Source organism: Lepisosteus oculatus, chromosome 11 (genome assembly GCF_040954835.1).
Source record: "Lepisosteus oculatus isolate fLepOcu1 chromosome 11, fLepOcu1.hap2, whole genome shotgun sequence".
In the NCBI taxonomy this organism is placed as follows: Eukaryota; Metazoa; Chordata; class Actinopteri; order Semionotiformes; family Lepisosteidae; genus Lepisosteus; species Lepisosteus oculatus.
The window spans coordinates 20,187,963-20,206,994 of record NC_090706.1 but is presented as its reverse complement, the minus strand read 5'-3'; the positions used below and the strand labels follow the sequence as shown (position 1 = coordinate 20,206,994).

The 19,032-nt window shown below is 40.3% G+C and overlaps 1 protein-coding gene across 3 annotated transcripts in view; it reads right to left on the bottom strand.

Moving 5' to 3' along the window:
- The window catches only part of kcnt2b (potassium sodium-activated channel subfamily T member 2b), a 186,043-nt gene that overhangs the window by 11,934 nt on the left and 155,077 nt on the right, over window positions 1-19,032 (bottom strand). For all 3 annotated transcript variants that reach the window (XM_015349287.2, XM_015349288.2, XM_015349289.2), the window contains 10 exons: window positions 18,853-18,958; window positions 15,934-16,106; window positions 15,168-15,239; window positions 13,722-13,856; window positions 12,600-12,711; window positions 10,319-10,420; window positions 8,057-8,140; window positions 7,392-7,520; window positions 5,154-5,460; window positions 131-215 (listed from right to left, as the gene is read on the bottom strand). In XM_015349287.2, coding sequence (XP_015204773.2) covers window positions 131-215; window positions 5,154-5,460; window positions 7,392-7,520; window positions 8,057-8,140; window positions 10,319-10,420; window positions 12,600-12,711; window positions 13,722-13,856; window positions 15,168-15,239; window positions 15,934-16,106; window positions 18,853-18,958 — 1,305 coding nt within the window. The remainder of the gene's footprint in view (window positions 1-130; window positions 216-5,153; window positions 5,461-7,391; window positions 7,521-8,056; window positions 8,141-10,318; window positions 10,421-12,599; window positions 12,712-13,721; window positions 13,857-15,167; window positions 15,240-15,933; window positions 16,107-18,852; window positions 18,959-19,032) is intronic.

Below are 19,032 nucleotides of genomic sequence, written 5' to 3'. Positions count from 1 at the left end.
AGAATACTTTTTATTGAATTGGGTTGCAGAGAAATATCAGTGATTGACCATGACAATTCAAAAGGTAGTGGGTACCTGAGTAACAAACAGATTCCTACAGATCTTTATAAAAGGCCATTGCAAAACTCACACAATATCGTTGAGCTCCAGGCGGCTGTCTGGGGAAGGATTGATTAGGATGTAGGATAAGGTGTTCCCTTGATCTGTCATTTCATCTGAAACAAGATAAAAAAGGCACTCAATCATTTGTCAGCCTTGATACTGCCCTCTGTGCCCCCCACAGCACTGCACATCACTAATATCATTTATTTTTAAATTCAAGATCTTATTTCTGTAATCATCACTTAGCTGATAATCCTGCCTTTGAACATGATATTTTTGATGGTTTATTTAAAAAGACAGCAATGCACTATTTCCCATGATAATTAGAGCTGTCACGAGTGCTATTTTATACCTTCACGACATGACTCATAAAGTCATCCACCTTTAGGTCAGTTAATACGTTTGTTGTATGGTACAAAAAGTCTCCCTTGATCTGAGATCGTTTTGTTGGTTAACATTTTATTTTTGTAGAATAAGTCTCACTTAACCACTTGCCATGGGAGGTTCCCTTTTGCTAAAATGTAAAAGGGGGGCAAATGGGATATTAAATGTGAATGAAAGGTACTCGTCTTCCTTTTTTTGTCTGAAAGGCTACACAGAAGAGCTGCTGGCTTTCCTGAAAGCTATTTTCACCATTGGTTTTCCTTGGTCTTTGTCTCCTAACGTTCAAGATAGCAGTAAAAAACTTTTAAAGGGCTGAAGTTAAATCCAAGTCACTGCTAAAACTGGATTCCAATATCTATAGTAAATGTGCAAATCAAATACCATGTGTGCACAAACTTATAATATTGGACACTAACAGCAAAAGGCAAAAGTTTAAAGGAAATGAAGCAACTGTATGGAGACCTCAAAACTGCAAGTCCAGGGTAACAGTAAAGAGCTGAAACACCTGGGAAGCAACCTGCTTCAGGTATTTAAGGATGGCAACATGTCAGGCTAGACTGATTAGCATGGGAGAGTGGAAGAGAGAGCTGGCGAAAAAGAGGGTACCAATTTTCTTTTGGGGGAAAACTGGTCTTTCGGCAGTGGAACTTGAACCCATATTTTGAACTTGGACAGATGAACACAACTTGGCAGACACAAAGAGACAGAGTGGACAGGGACATGAGGACATGGAAGTTTGTAACTTAAACTAAACTAAAACACATTTCAGTTTTTCCACCTAAACTGTGGCTTTGCTTCCTGTCGAAGACTGCTCACACACCCAGCCCGCCAGTGTGTCTCAATTTGATTTGAGATATTATTTGAGAAATGTTGCTCATAATAAGCGGACATAATTAGCTTCATTAGCTCAAACAATAGTGCATTTTGTTAGTTATTTTTATGTTATATCTTATTTACTCAAAACACTTAAGTTTACATCTCTTTACGACCAGAAAATATTAGAAACAACTGCAGGGATTTCAGGTCGCTTGACCTGGGTTACATCAGCACATCAATCCTCTACAACGCAGACCAGGAAGCCGCCTGACCGTGACCGCCGGGCGCAAGCGGTGCGAGTGCAAACAGAAACTCGGTAAGAGAGCCGGGCTGCAAATAAGACTAAAGAACAGCGGAACAGACCACCTATACCCAGCCTGTTCCTCGCTAATGTACGGTCCCTAGATAACAAACTGGACGAAATAATACTCAGGCTCTCTACTCGCCAGGAAATAAAAGACTGCTGCACTCTTGTGTTTACAGAAACATGGCTTCACAACAACATACTGAAATACTTCACCATTCAGCTGGATGATTTTTTAACTCTCCGATCGGACAGAATAGCTGCCTCTGGTAAAAATAAAGGAGGAGGTCTTTGTATTTATGTCAACCAAGCATGGTGCAGAGATGATACAGAAATCACGATCCACTGCTCACCCGATTTCGAATATTTATATTTACCAAGGGAATTCACGTCGGTCATTATTACCGCTGTGTACATACAGTACCTCCTAACCCTTATGCTAAGGAAGCAGTCTATCGCTATCCAAAGCTATTAGTAAACAAGAATCAGCACACCCTGATGGTGTTTTTATTATTGAAGGCGATTTTAATCAGGGAAATCTGAAATCAGTCCTGCTTAGCTACCACCAACATGTTGACTGCCCCACCAGAGGAAACAACACACTAGACAATGTTTATATTAATGTACCCGGCACTTACAAAGCAGTACCTCACCCCCCTCTTGGACAATCTGACCACATCTCCCTGTTCCTACTCCCAGCCTACAGACTTCTCAAATGCACCAAGGCTTCAGTTATAACTGTAAAAACTTGGACCAAAGAGGCAGAATCAATGCTGCAGGACTGTTTTGAGTGCACAGACTGGAGTGTGTTCAAAGATGCAGCCTCCCACGAACCACACACCGATATTGACATGTATGCATCATCAGTCACCAGCTATATCAGCAAATGTGCTGATGATGTGGCAAGGGTTAAAAAGATACGCAAACTCCCAAATCAAAAACCCTGGATGAACACTGAGATGCGCTCCCTGCTCAAAGCCAGTGATGAAGCCTTCAAATCTGGTAATGAGGAAGAATTGAGAGTGGCAAGGAAAAAATTAAGAACTGGTACAAAATGTGCCAAGAAACAGTACAAATCCCAGATAGAACACCACTACAACACCAACACTAACCCACGACACATGTGGCAAGGCATAAATACAATCACAAGCTACAAGAACAAAACAAGCCCTGTAAGTGCTACTGACCCCTCCCTTCCAAACAAGCTTAACACCTTCTACGCACGCTTCGAAGCTCATAACCCTGAACCAACCACCTGGACCACTGACTCCCCTGCCACCCCACCCCCCGAACTATCCAAGCTAGATGTCTGGAAATCACTAAGAAGAGTGAACACTCGAAAAGGTATCCCTGGCCTTGTACTCAGAACATGTGCCTGGGAGATAGGTGATGTCTGTACTGACATCTTCAACCTGTCCTTGGCCCAGGCCACTGTACCTAGCTGCTTCAAGACAACCACCATCGTACCAGTACCAAATAAATCAGCACCCACATGCCTGAACGACTACCACCCTATTGCACTCACCCCCGTCATTATGAAGTGCTTTGAAAAACTACTTATTCCACACATTAAAACCAGCATTTCCTAAAACACTTCAGTATGCTTATCGCACAAACCCCTCCATGGAGGATGCAATCTCTATAGCTTTACACACCACACTAACCCACCTGGATAAAAGGAACACCTATACATGAATGCTAATCAGTGACTTTAGCTCAGCATTTAACACCATCATACCCATAAAACTTTCTACCAAACTCAGGACTCTACTGTAGGTTTAGATACCACCCTCTGTAGCTAGATCCTAGATTTCCTCAGAAACTGTCAGGATTGGCAACCTCACCTCCAACACACTCACCCTTAACACCTGTGCCCCTCAAGGCTGTATGCTCAGCCCACTGCTTTACTCCCTATTCACCTACGACTGTACTGCCAAGTTTACGATCATCAAGTATGCTGAAAATACCACAGTCGTGACCCTGATCACTAACATCAATGAGACTGTCTACAGGGAGGAGATAAAACAACTTGCAGACTGGTGCCGAACCAACAGCCTATGTCTCAACATCAGCCAAACCAAAGAGCTGATTGCTGACTTCAGGAGACAAGGAAAAGTCCACTCCCCCATCTACATTGAAGGGTCTGCGGTGGAAATGGTGAATAACTTCAAATTCCTAGGTGTTCACATCTCTAAGGACCTCACATGGGCACTCAACACCTCCAGTCTCATCAAGAAGGCACAACAGCGGCTGTACTTCCTGAGAAGGCTGAAAAAAGTACGCCTGCATCCACAGATCCTCACCAACTTCTACAGATGTATGGTGGAGAGCAGAGAGCATACTGACCAGCTGCATCAAAGTCTGGTACGGCAACTGCACCGTCTCTGACCGTAAGTCACTGCAGCGGGTGGTCAAAACTGCCCAACACATCATCGGCAGTGCCTTACCATCCATCCAGGAAATCTACAACACCAAAAGTCTGAAAAAAGCCACCAAAATTATATCTGACCCCACTCACCCCAGTCATAACTTGTTCTCCTACCATCTGGAAGAAGGCTCCGGACGCTCCTGTTGCACACAACTAGACTCCAAAATAGCTTCTTCCCCAGAGCCGTCAAGCTGGTGACACCCCCACTCCCCACTCCCATAGTATAATCCCTGTGGTGATTATACTATGATCTTTCCTAACTTCTTCCTGTACCCACAGTGACTGTACTCCAACACCACTACCGAAATTGTACTTAAAACTGTACTAGTTGTAATATTTATCAATCATTATATTATTGTTCCCCAAATTACTTTTGCGCAGTTTTTGTCCTGTTGTATTCTTTTCTCTGTTTGCGTATTTGCACAGTTTTGATTACACTGTTATGTTATTACATTGTTATTGTTATTGTGTTACTGTCTATTGTCTTGTCTTCTGTTCTATTTATATATTGCACCTGAGTGGCTAATGAGAAACATTTTTCACTATACTATGCACCCGTGTAAGTATATTGACAAATAAAGTTGAATTGAATTGAATTGAATTTTTTGATACTATAAACTTCCCTTGCACTGTGAGGGTCTCTTTTGCTAAAATGTGAAAGGGTGAGCTTTTGAAGATGGGCTGGCAAGTGAGGGCACAATCAAGATTGCAATGCTTCCTATTTTAAAGTTATTTTTTTCTAGACTCATATAGGACTCATCTAGGACACTTTGTCATAAATTTCTTGAAAGAAATAAAGACGTGCCTCCTGTTACAAGTTTTAAATGCACTGCCACATAGTTTCCATTCATGTCCCCTGCCTCGAAAAAAAACGGGGTATCGACTTCAACAACAGAGGGGCAGTTTGCTCATGAGTCCCAAAACCCCTAACACATTTATAACAAGAGACAAAGTGCATCACTGTGCTTTGCTCTCATGAGCTGTGGCTTGTAACAACAGTACCACAGCAGACTGTGATGCAATGGTTAGTATTGCTGCCTCGCAGTGCTAGGGCCCTGGGGTGGAGTTTGTGCTGTATGTTCTATCTGTGTTTGTAAGGGTTTCCTCCAGGTGACATACTGTAGCCAGATGGGGAGAGTCCCAAGTGCTTCATGCGGTTCTTCACCAAGGCATTGAGCTCCTGCCTCTCGGAGCGCCGGAATAGCGTCATGCGCTGCTGGGAGATGCGCTCGGCGGCGCTGCTCTTCCCCGGGTGCCGCCCACCCTTGCGGCTCAGTCGGCGGGCCCACTGCATGCTCTTGCGGCGGAGGAGTGGGTGATCGGATTGGTCGCTGGAGGTGGAGTTGCGATGGCTGACGCGGCATAGGATGGGCTCCCGGGGCTCCCTGGTGTCCTCGCAGTCCTCCACATTGATAGACACCTGAGACTGGGGGCGATAAAAGAATGTGTTATCAGGGTTAGCAATGGCGTTAGTGGACCAGCAGGAGGTGCTGTATCCTTGAATGCCTTGTATCATAGAATCTGCAAAATGGCAACAGAGAGCCTTGCAGTACCAAAAGGATATATTTTGTCTCACTGTCAAATAAAAACAAGACTCCTGTTAGTCTTATGATTTTACATCCTGAAGAAGTTAAAGTACCTGTGTCACACAACTGAAAAAGGCTCTACAGATGAAACAGTGTGTCTCTTTTCTTTCCTTTCAGCATGAAATAAACCTTTACCTGTTCCTGATTATACATGCTGTAAATGACCTGCACAAGCCATCAATCACTTGCTGGACACTTTGGGCCTTTTCCCTTATTTTTGGGTAAATTTGCATGGGACTTTCTATGGTGCTCAAGTAGTAATAAGGACATTGTTTTCATCTTCATCATCATCAGCACAAAAGTGCCTGCAGCTTCTTAAAAGCTAAAATGGACTACGCAATATCCCAGTTAGAGATGAGATGTTGACCCTATTTCTATGGCTCATTTTCTATTCCTACTCATGTTTCCTCATTCAGGTCTACATAACAACTCTGAAGTGCAACTGACTAAGTGAATTTTCCCTTCTCCATCTCAGCAACAGCCTATCACGTGCTCCCTTTGCAGGGTGTTGAGCATTGGTGGTAAAATTAAGTGACTGCCGTATGACCTGGGAAGTGCTCCACAATCCGTCAGAATAAAAAAAAGCAATATAAATGCAAATATTAATAATTTGCCCCAATTTTAATAGAAATGTGAAAATATACAACAGATTTCATTTTTAGATAAACAATAAGATATGGATTGAACACCTTGTCAGTTGTTTGGTTTTGCAAGGGATTTGATGGAATTTTGTGCAGTAAACACATAAGAGGATACACCACAGAAAAAATACCAGATTATTATCACACTGGGTCGAATGGTGGTTGGTGGTGGTCGTTAGTGCTGCTGTCTCACAGCTGAGCTCCAGTTCCCCTCTTCCAAAGACTTACTGATCAAATCATTAGGATAATCAGCATCTCTAAATTGTCCCCGTGTGTACTCTGGTATGAACTGGCCAGACTGCTTTGCAGATAGGATGATAGTAGGGAATTATATAAGGTGCATTTGATTAACAACCAAAAGATAAATTTAGTTCTATTGTAACAGTCCGGGGTTTGTGGATCAAAAGTATAATAAAGATCACCTGCTTCTCAATACCAAAGGCAGAACAGAACAGTTGCTGTACAGAAAACAAATTTGTATCTTCATACTGACAAAAAATTCACAGAATGAGGGGATTCTATTTTTAACTGTCCATTGTGTGAGTCAGTGTGCTGAACTGTCACAATACTAAGAATCTAGTTTAACCTGTTGAGATTATACTGTAGGAGCTCTGGATCTGATGATGAATATACAAATAAATCAGTGCATGAGGAGGATTAAAAAAGATTATTTCTGAAAAGAGCTGCATTTACTTTCTTTCAAAATTAAAATTAAAATGTATTTGAAAGGAAACCACTGAAAAAAAAATACTTTGCTTGAAAAAAACTGTGTAGGTCATTATCTATTCAGATTCAGGTAATAACATTCCAGAGAGAATGTGACACAAAAGGGAATATTTTGGGGTTCTGGAGGGTCGCAGTTAAACACCTTCTCTACAAACACAGAATCTGCTCCGAATTCCAGAGATCCCTGCTCCTTAGTTGTCTCTGACCAGACTCCCCAAAGAAGGCTTCTCAGCCTTCTGGTTATGATACAGTAAGCACAAAATGGGAAGCATACAAATTAGATAGAAAAAACAACATAAAATATCATCAAACCCATATTTCCAAAAACCCATATTTTCCGTTAGGGCAGTGCATTATGGTCTAGTGGAATTGTGCTACTTGAAAACTGAGGAAGCCAGCTCTACCTCAGATACAGGCAGAGTGTGGGACTCTGTGCGATAGATTCCAATGGGAATATCCCCAGTAGATGAACAGAGCTTCTGGTACAACCTTCCGTAGGTACGAATCCATAAGTCTTCCTCGCTGATCTTCATCTGTAAATAAAGTTGAGCATGGAATGATTAAAGATAATATTTTATCATGGAATGATTAAAGAAAATAATTGAAAAGTAAGAATATCACAGAAACAAAACAAAACAAAAAAAGTGCTTAATCAGAACAGTGTGGGGAAAATACGGATCATACTGTATTTTAATACATGGAACTGGTTAAGCATTGTAGAAAATTTGTACCTAGCAAATCAAAAGGTGTAAAAACTTCAGCCAAACAAAATGACAACGATGAACATGATAACTGTAAAGAGCAACAAACAAATAAAATCTCAGAACAAGTACACATTTGACTGAAAAATCTGAGGAATCTCAGTTTATGAGATGGTACAGGCAACCAATGGACCTGGCAAAGTGATTTTTATGGGAGTGCTTGGGAACCCTGAAAAAGCAGAAATTATATCAGTGGTCACTTTCCATGTGCTAAATATTTCTGTGGAAGCAATTTAGAAAAAATATTAATGCTTGAATCTTACAAGTAAGATAACAGCTTCTAGTCTACCCTGATCAGCTCTACTTACTGCACACAGAAAGCCGGAGCCTGGCATTGAATCTAGCCCCAGCAGAAGGCGTGTGATGGATATCATGTAGTCTTTCACGAAGGACTGCCAAAGAACAAGCAGAAACACTTCTGTTACTTCTGTACCACCACGCACCACTGGCAATGAAACTTTTGTAATGAAACTATTGTAGTCAGGCAGAAAAAAGGCCAGCAACATAGATGAAAATGGTTAGCCACAGAGCACACAGCCCTGAATCACAATCACGATATTAATCAACATATGTGCAACATTCCTTTAACATATGAATAACATTGAATGACATACTGTAACATTGCATGGTATATAACATTATGTTTTTTGGTTGTTTGCCTTTCCAAAAGAGTCAATAAAGAAAACAAAATCAGGTTTTATAAAGATGAATTCCTATACTCTGGAGATTGCAGTTTTGAAAATGGGATGTGTACCTCTTTCTGCCTGTGTCATATGTGCAATGTTGAAGATTGCTGTTGATCTCCAACAGATTCCAAAGTCCTTTTGGCTTATATTCTGGTGTCAGACTGGCACTATGCAAAATGCAGTATGTGAGTGTCAGTGCAGATGTGTGGTAATTTTAAGTATCTTCAAGAACAGAGCAAGAGACTACTGGATCATCCAGAAGAAAAATTGGAAAGATCCTTAATTTTTTTTTTCACTTTTCCCACAAGAATTTTAGTTTTGTGATATCAACAATGCAATGTCAGCTCCAGACCAACACAGCATGGCCATACTTTAGGTGGGTAGCTGCGTCAGCATGCATAGGCTGCAAAGGAACAAGTAATAGGTTTATTCCATGCTGAAAAAAAGAAGAAAGAGAACACAACGTTTCGGCCGTGGAGCCTTCTTCAGGTGTGCACACTGAAGAAGATTCCACGGCCGAAACGTTATGGCCATACTTTGTATTACTGAGTCACTGTTTCATTGGGATCCTTGACAGCCTTGGACAACTAATCCAAACCCCATCTCTGGTAATTCTGAGTCAAATATCTGCTGCTGCTTTGGGTGTCCAGATCACAAAAAATGTATGGCATTGGTCAGATGAGCAGGTAAGTAAATTGTGATAAAAACCAGTGTGGTCCTGGAAGTTACAGGCAGGTCAGTTAATGTTTTTTTTATACAAATGATCGATAAAATACTTTTATCTGCTTTGGTGATCAATATTGAAGTATGGTTTATTTTAAAAGGTGGCTGATGTAAGGATTATGTAGAAAACCTTTAATGGTGCATCTAAAAACCATTTGATGCAACTACATCCACAGTTTGTTGGACTAGTCCTGAATAATAAAAGAATAATTAAAGGACCATTCTTATTTGCTGAAAGCATTACCATTTTTTCCTCATTCAGTTTAACAAAGAACTACAGAGACAAATGCTGGTTCAGCATTAAAACTGATACAGATAGCAAGAAAAAGCAGGAACTCAAACTAATCCCAGAATGTGCTGTCATGCAATGACCATGGAGTCCTGTTCTGCGTTAATCAAAGTGCTCTATTGGATTGCAGATCATAATATGGGGGTGAACAGATTTATACTTCTATTTATACTGTTCTTTTATCATGGAGACTTTAGGAAGAAAGAGGAGTGTAGGCAGATTTTATAAATGGAAAAAGACACCATAGTCCTCATAAAATTATTCACATTGTGGACAGGGTTTAGGTTTGACATCTTCAGTGAAAGATACCACCTTCTACAGATCTCATCCTAACATGCATGAAAGCTAAGAAATCAGCTTTGTGTTTTCCCTTGAGATACTATTATTTATTACTGGATACATTGAATTATATGGTACAGCAGTGTTAGTTGCCCCATGCAAATGACTGTTTGGGACCACTGTTAACACACATCAAGGAATTAGTCACAGGGGACTTCTTCTGGTCAATGGGACTGCTTCTGCCACTTCTGCCCATGTAAATTGACATGCATTCTCAGATGGAAAGTAGTCAGCTGGTCAATGGAAAGGTGTTCCACTTGCAGCTATTTTTGGCACACTAACATTCCACTGCACCAAGGAAACGTTTTCCCCTTACAGTTTTTGTAATTGGTCATTGTGTTTTCCCTATAATTCAGCTAGAGAAAAAAAAGACAATATGTAGTGGGTGTTCAGGATCAGAGCATAATAATGATGGATTTTGAAAAGGAACGTTAATATGAATGTCTCAAAATGTACAGGGTTTGATGCAGTAGAGAATGAACTCTGAAGGACAGGAAAGCTGGGGAGGAGTAGTATGAGAACTATCAAGTTACCTGGTACAGTAAAGTATCTAGCATGCTAACACTGAAGACTTTGCCTGCAGCAAATGGCAACCGGAACATAAACACCAGGTTAGATCCCTTCTCTCGCTCTTTCTGCAAAAGAAAGAAGAATAGACATGCAAAGAAGAGACTAGGGGATGAAGTAGAGGGAGCTGAAAAAAAGAAAATAATTCACAAGTGCTATTAAAGGATCCACACCCACTGATTGACATATACTGTACAGTAATATTGCTCATGTAAACATCGTCACAAAAATATTTCTGGAAAGCAGTTAAATGGTTCTGGTTCTTCTGGTTTAGCTAGGCTTGGGTTAGCTTTTGGTTAACATTTTTAAGAACAGTAATCAACACCATGCATGTGCATATGACTTCAAATCCACATCCAAGATCCTGTGAACTGCAGAACCTTCATTCAGTTATTTTGAAATATTTTCTTGTCGGTGCCTTAAAATTCAACAAGATTCTTAACAAATTGTTACATCTACTAAGCTTGCAGGTCTTGTGATCAGCATTACATTACTTTCACTCAGCCTTTTACTTATGCTGCATTCTCAAAGGAATTTGATACCGCCTGAATTATGATTTCACCTTGTACACTTGCAAATTATGTTCCTATTTCTGCTTAGTCTTTTACCTGCCACTCAGTCTTGCTCATTCATATTTTCCAATATTTGGCATGTAAAGCAAGTCAGAATATAAACTGAAGCATTTCTGTACCAAACATTTTACTTTTATGGCATAAATATGCTTTTGGACATGTACAGTATGTACACAGTGCATTTATCTGTGGAACGTTTACTAGCTTATTTTCTTGCATATGTATGTCATTGCTAGCTTGTATTTTTAGCTCAGCTTTAATAATAAAATCAGAGAGGAAAAGGCTTAAACAAATTAAATTAAAATAAACATGTGCTATCACTCACAAATGAGTTGCTTTTCCAAGGTTAGTTCAGTTTGTTGAGGTTAAAGAGTCTGAAATCCCAAACTGAAATGTACATCTCAGCATTATGAAGCTACATTAAAAGAAAGTTACTAGTCAAATGAGAACAAATAGCCATGTAGGGAGATATAATTTTGTGGTGAAGGGATTTAGTAGAGATATTTGTCACATGGACATCTCCCAGATACACAGACCAATAAATTCATAACCTCTACTATCTTGCTGAGCAACCTGAGGAGCAATTTCTGTAATGAAAAGTTAGTCACAAACTCCTGAAATAGCAGGAGTCACATTCAGATGCATCCAAACAGCAACTCAAAATGTACACAAAAGTCATAGTGCTTTCAACACCCTTAAAATCAGTAGGCACATGAAATTTCAGCTGTAGTTTTGTGAAAGGAAATAAAAAGAGATTAAACACTTCCTGTCTTGCTCCCGTTGCTTGCTAGGATAGGATCCGGCTCCTCTGTGATGCAGAATTGGAAGAAGTGGTTAGAAAAAGGAAGGATGGATGCCTTGACATATTTTCTAGTAACCTGTGTTTTTTCTAATTAATTTCACAATGAGAACATTGGGTTCCAGATCACCCTGAATGCTGAGAGTAATTGTTCAGAGTGTGGATGGAGCCTTGCACCCACACTGCTGGGCTGTCAACCAGTCTGCTGTGACTGTGATTGCCCAGGAAGAGACATACGATTGGCTGATCTCCACTGGGAATCATGCAGGCTTGATCTATGTGGATTCTTCTCAGTTCATTGTTGCTGTTGCACCTTTGGGACTATCCAGGTGCCTGCAGTCTTGCAGTGTCATCAGTGAGTGGCAAGTCACTCCTCCAATCAGTACTAACTCTTCTGCATGGCACTATGGAGCTCACAGCTGGCATATACTCCCTGAAATGTGCACACATGTTTTTCCAGGTAGTCCACTTCAGTGAGAGACTGGTTAGCTGAACTTTATGCTTAAGAATCAATCAAGAATCTAATATGTCTTCTTTGTTGGTTATTTACACCTAATTTCACCCGGTTGTTTCTTTAAATAATTCATCCTGTTTTTTAAAAAAATGAAAAATATTTCAAGTATGAAAGAAAAATTGGAGACTTGTTATCAAAATATAATCAATACAATAAAACACCATAAAAATATATAGGGTGTGAGTTTAATCGTATAACAATAAGATATGTCAACAGATCAAAATATGTGGGACATGACTGGAACAGGAATATCACACCTCTGTATTACTATGTATTACTATTTAATGTGATTGTGGTTGAGTAAAGGTTCAGTCAGAAATGAATCAAAACTTCTAACCAAATAGCAGATTGAGTATATTTACCTTTTCTAGCTTGGAGAGAGCCTGGGAATAATGATCCTTAACTTTGAACTGCATAAACCGCATGTTAGCAGGATGGGTGAGCTCTGTAATGATGCTGAGACCAGGAAACAACCTAGCAAGAGAAGAGAGAAAACAGAGAATATGTGCACACATGTTGGATGTCCACATACTGTAAAGCAAAACATTCTTTAGCAGAATACAATATGTTACACTTTGCTCTTTAAATATTTGCAGTCCAATCCTATCCCATTTTTCTAGAGGTTCCACATTTCAGTTGAGCTTATGGAAAGGGGGAAATGTTGTGTATCTCGTTGTTCCACCAATGAAGAAGGGTTCTCAAAGCCAATGAGAAAGAATTACTGTGGGGGAAGCAATCAGGGGTGGCACAACACTCTGAAGTACATTGGAGATATCTTCTAGTGTGAAGCCCCAGTATTACTGCTTGGGCACCTTAGGGAACTTTGATAGCATTCATTTAATAAATGGAACTGCTTGTTAACCTGTTCTGAAAAAGAGCCATAAAAGCACAGGAAACCATGAATGATTGGCAACTTTCTTACAGTCTTGGGATTATTTCTTTTTTTTAAATTGTATAAGGGGTCTTGATGGTATAAGTCACTAAAAGCTTTTATTCCTAGAGACCCAGAGTCCAGAAATTGCTTTAACAAGTTCATGCTTCCAAAAGAAAGGCCTCCAAGAACATTCTCTCCACTATATTCCCCCAACCTCCAGAGATACAGATGTTAAAGCATACTGATCCAAGCTCATTCAGAACTGTAGTTTTCTGTTGCTGTGACAAACTTACCAAGGTGTGTGAGAATTGGAAAGAAGAATCCAGTAATTAAAGTATGATAGTTCATGAGATCCTGAGAAAACAGAATCCACACTTCTGGTTCGTGAGAACAAAAGTGCAGACTGGAATTTGAAATGCTCCTGAATCACCTCAAAGCACTCCACTGAAATTTGCTAAAACTAATTACATCTGAGGAATTAAAAGGCAATACCTAATAGGCTTAAGTAAAAATAAAACCTACAGATAGTATGACAAAGCCTCCAAAACTCCAAGGATAAAAGGGTTTATCTCCATGGAAGTCCAAGAGGCACATCGAGGATGGGCCCTACCTGAAGAGTGTCTGCACGTTCACGATGGTTTTAGCATCAGCCATATAGTCCTCTTCAGCAATCATGGAGCTTTCCTTGTCCACCACCACCATAGTGGCTGCAAAGGTTACCCCACTCCGCAAAAGGCTGTCCAGACTGAGAAAGGGAGAGAGAGGGGTCAGATCTGGACTCACATCTGAGGCGCAAGAACAAGAGGGCAAAGAAAACAAGAAAGAGGCCGATGGAAGAAAGGCATCTCTCTGTCATGCCTTCCATATATACAATACACTTGCTTTCCTTTGGAGCTTCAGACACTGAGAAAAGCTTGTAACTGTTTTAATTGAACATAGAGCATTTATTTCCTTAATTTAAGCAGGAAGTCCCATTGAGATTAACTGCTCAAAACTACTATTTTTATAGTTGTGCCACTGAGGTACTTTAAATCAGACTTATGCTATAGTATATCTTGAGTAAGGAAAGCAGTGACATGTTATGCAGAGCTGCAGAATTGCAAAACTATGGTTAATGTCATGTTACTGACAATATTGTTCTATATAGGTTACACCTACTCAAATAGCTTCTAGAGATTCTTTTTTTCCGCTATGGTATACAGTATACTACTGTCAAAAGTCCCCAAAGCACTTGAAGCCAAAAATGCTACAAAACTGTTGCATTTTACAATTTTCTTGGAAAACAGAAGCAGTTGCTTTCTTGTTAGTTTGATGTAAATAGATACAAATTTATAAGTATGGTCTGAATTTATTGTTATGGTCTATACATTTGTGTTTTTTACCCACCCAATTTGGAAACACCAATGTTTTCTTTACGTCTTGGCTCACAGTGATAACTTCTTTACTGTCAAAGAGAATGAAGAAGGGCAGACAGGCTCCTCTGACCCACCTACCCATCACACCAATCATCTGTTGACATGATGAAAGCTCCATGGAAGTAGCAACAGTCACTGTTTCACTGTGATTCATTCCAACCCAACCTACAATAATGGCAAATCCTGGTCACAGTCAGCTAGTGACATGACGTGGTCTCAAACTAAATGGTGACCCACTCAACTGTTCCATTTCACTCCTTCTTATTGTAACTAGACTTTCATGTTTATTTTATTTAGATGTTCTAGAATCCTGCCCCAGTACTTATTAGCTTTTATTTACTATCTCACTAAGGCTATAATCAAATGTCTTTAAATGTAATACTGTATCTCTAGTACTGGACCGAGGAACTGGAAATGACCACTGCAGCACAAATTGAACTGGTTGCATACAGTAAATCTTCTGACACTGCAAGCTGAAATTGATAACATAAATATAAATGCTTAAATAGAAACATGAACATCACATGATCCATGTCAGTTGTGGTACAGCTGAAGTAGATCTAGAGGACCTTGCAAGTTAACATGACTGCAATTTAGGACTAGTGCTGCCTCCATTTAGACCCTCTGGAATTCTCTCTTACTTGTCAATGGAGCCCACAGTGTAGTAGACCATAGGAAACCAGCAAATAGCTTCCAGAAAATGGACTTCTGGTCTAAGAGGAAGAAGAAAGGGAGTGAGAGAGAAAGGCAAAGTGAATGTTCAAATTTAAGCTTTTCAAGAACATGCAAGCATGCTGTATAAGACCAAACCCTGGAAGATCTTTTTAGTGTTTGGGGACAGGACAAGTAGAACAACAACAGGTTCTGAGAATGCGTTTCAAAGCTGACTGAGAGGAAATACTGATAGAGAGGGGGAATGGGACACAGATAGGTATGGCACCAGTCTCTGAAGCCCATGAGTAAAACCCAGGGAAAGGCCGAGAGACATCCTGAAGTTATCCTCTCTTAGGCATTATGTCATTTTACCACATGACCATCCACCTTGGAATACCAGAACATTGCACAGCTCTAATTCTATTCCTCCTAACACTACCAACACTTGGAAGTGTCACGTCCCATGAAACTATTCATAAGATACTTGTGCAGGAACAGTCAAAGGAAAGAAGGTAAAAAAGGAAGAGTATTTACACTAAAGTTCAACTTAATACTACAGGTATAATGTGTTCTGAGATCTAGTACAGTATAAGCATAGTTAGCTATACTGTGCATTCCTTTAAAAGTATCACCTCGAAGGTAACTTAACTGATGAAAAGGGATGTTGTTTTTAATTGAAAAAGAACTAATGCTTGCCCTTAAGTTTCATTAATACCAAAGTGTTATCATTTCTAACCAGATGGTTGAACTCACGGACTCTCTAGCAGCAGAACAATGGGGTTGAGCTCTTTCTTGGGCCGGTAATAGGCCCGCAGAGGCACTATGAAATTGTAAAGCCCGTTGCCAGCACTCTCTGCAGACACGATGATCAGCTTGTTCTTGAAACCATAGGCACGGGCATCCTCGTATGGGATGTGGTGACAAGCCTGAGGAGGGGATGTGGGAACAAGAACTGTCTTATCATTTTAGTCAATCAATCACCCTGTTATTGTATTATGACCCATATACATAAACAAAATGTGCATGAATGACCTCCTCTGTGGCTTGATCTACTGATCTACCTTCCTCAGCAATTATAGCTGAATCATGTAGGGGCATAATTTCCATTAGATCTTAGCAGACATCTGTTGAGACATAGGACCTCTGAGATGTGAAATCTGGCCTGTGTAAACCCTAGATGCTGTCTGTACTGATGCATAAGCCAGGACTGAGGCTGTCTTTTCAAAGTAGTAGAGGAAAACAATCCTGCCCCAAATATAGATGCTTAAATCACCACTTTTCCCATAGCTATTGGATATTCCTGCTACTTTGGATAGGATGGAACACCTCTGAAAGATTCAATTAATATTTTTATAGTTTGTCAGGGTCATTTATCTTACTGGAACAAAATTATTATTGCTTCTGATCTAAATGTATCCCAAAAACCTTTACAGAGAGGGGAACTCATCACATTTCATCTGGTGGGCTGTCTGGAGTAACATCCAGTATACTGTATGTTGCATAGCACAGAAGGTGGAGAAATAATGACTCAACCAGCAGAACCTGAGGGCAAGATTCACCAAACCAGACTGGAAAAGCCTGAACTGGGATTTAAACAAAGCACCCAGATTAGGTTTAACACTATTTCATTTTTGGCAGGTGAACGTTAATAATGAATACACAGGGCCTTTGTTTAACATTTGATCCAGAAGACAATATCATGGTAATAATAATAATTAATTGCTTACACTCAACGCGCTTTACAGGTAATGAGGACTCCCCTCCACCACCACCACCAATGTGCAGCATCCACCTGGATGATGCGACGGCAGCCATAGTGCGCCAGAACACTCACTGCACATCAGCTATCAGTGGGGAGGAGAGCAGAGTAATGAAGCCAATTCATAGATGGGGATTATTAGGAGGCCATGATTGGTAAGGGCCAATGGGAAATTTGGCCAGGACACCGAGGTAACACCCCTACTCTTTTAGAGAAACGCCCTGGGATTTTTAATGACCACAGAGAGTCAGGACCTCAGTTTTACATCTCATCCGAAGGACGGCGCCTGTTTACAGTATAGTGTCCCTGTCGCCATACTGGGGCATAAGGACCCACACAGACCTGCTGGCCCCACTAACACCTCTTCCAGCAGCAACCTTAGTTTTTCCCAGGAGGTCTCCCATCCAGGTACTGACCAGGCTCACACCTGCTTAGCTTCAGTGGGTTGCCAGTTGTGAGTTGCAGGGTGATATGGCTGCTAGCAATATTGATTTGCAATGTCTAATCCATAAAACAGGGTGTTACCTATTGGTCCACAAACACGACGTCCGTTAGAAAACTAAATTTCCTTGTATGTATTTCAGCCTCATGCAGACCAGGCCCAACACTGCTTAGTTTCTAGGACTGGAATAATCTAGTAGGTATCTTGGCAGTATAGCCAAGCCACTGCCTTTTCAATACTCCAAAATTAAATAAAAATTTCACAATACTGGGCAAACAAACACGAAGATTATGCTGCAAGTAATCAAGCACGACAGGAATTATACAGAGTAATTCACCCACAGCAAAAGGCAGCACTTCACTTGGAATAGAAATAACAAAAAAATGTGTAAACTTAGGCCAGCATAGACATGCCATAAAATAGACAGCTGAAGAACTTTGCACACATTTTTCCAAGACTGAAGGAACTAGAGCAGACTACAGAAAACAGAGAGTTATCACATATGCTACTGGTACACAGTGCAAGCTCAAATGCTCTTTGCAAAGTTTTGAAACAGTTGCATCTCTGGCTTTAGTGCAATGTGAAAGACCACCCAATACTGATTCACAATAATCCAATGTAGATGTAACAAAAGGGTGGATTTGCAGTGTCACCCCAGGACATAAGCAACTGGCAGTAAATCAGCTGAGTCTGTCATTTAGATTGTGCTGGGTGCCAGCAGAAGGGTGCTCTTAGTTCACAGTCAAGCTTGCGTTTGTACTTTTCTAAATGCTCTGTTGTATTACACAGCCAAAAGCACCGCAAAGGGCAAAGCACTTTTGAAGCCATCTATGCTCTGGTTTGTATTGGCTCAGAAATTTCTGGAAGTTCCCTAAACCCATTGACAATGAAACCTAAAGGGGAAAATGTGTTCTTTCTAAGTTAAAATTTCAAATTTTAGAAGAGCTTCATGCACAGAGTTGGGGAAGAATAAACACAGAAAGGGGAAAGGTTTTAAAAGCTGAAACCATAACTGTATTTAAAAAGATGTGTCATCGTGAGAAGGAGGACAGTGTGATCCAATTTTCAGGAAATTTTCTCACCTGTGCCCATATTTACCTACTCTGTCCTTTGTTTACATCTTTATATACTCACAACCTTTCTCAATTCAAGGAACTTCACTGGCATGATACATACAGTGTTGCCAAAGGAGATAACAATTAACACAACATTTATAGACATTTACACTACAAAGATATTGCATATTACATTGCATACATCCCATAAAACATTATTGTGAGACAGGCTCACTGTCTGTTCCATCTCTCCATCACATACACCTAGAATGGTGCTTATTTTTCCAAAATGGATGTTTTTCCTTTCTATTTTGCCATGTGGAATTCACCTTTACTTATTGCATTGCAGCAATCCCACACTATTGCAATTCACAGCTCAACTATCTTCGTACACAGATGGCATCTTTCACACTTACCTTATCAAGCCGCAGACAGCAGAATGGCACTTTTTCTTGTAGGAGGTGACACAAAGTGGGGGAGCTACCAATGTACGGAGAATTCATGGGGTACCCTTTTACCCACCTGTAAGAGAAAATGTCATCTGCAAAAAGCCTCCAGTACATATGTCCATATGTGAAATACTTCATCAAGATGTC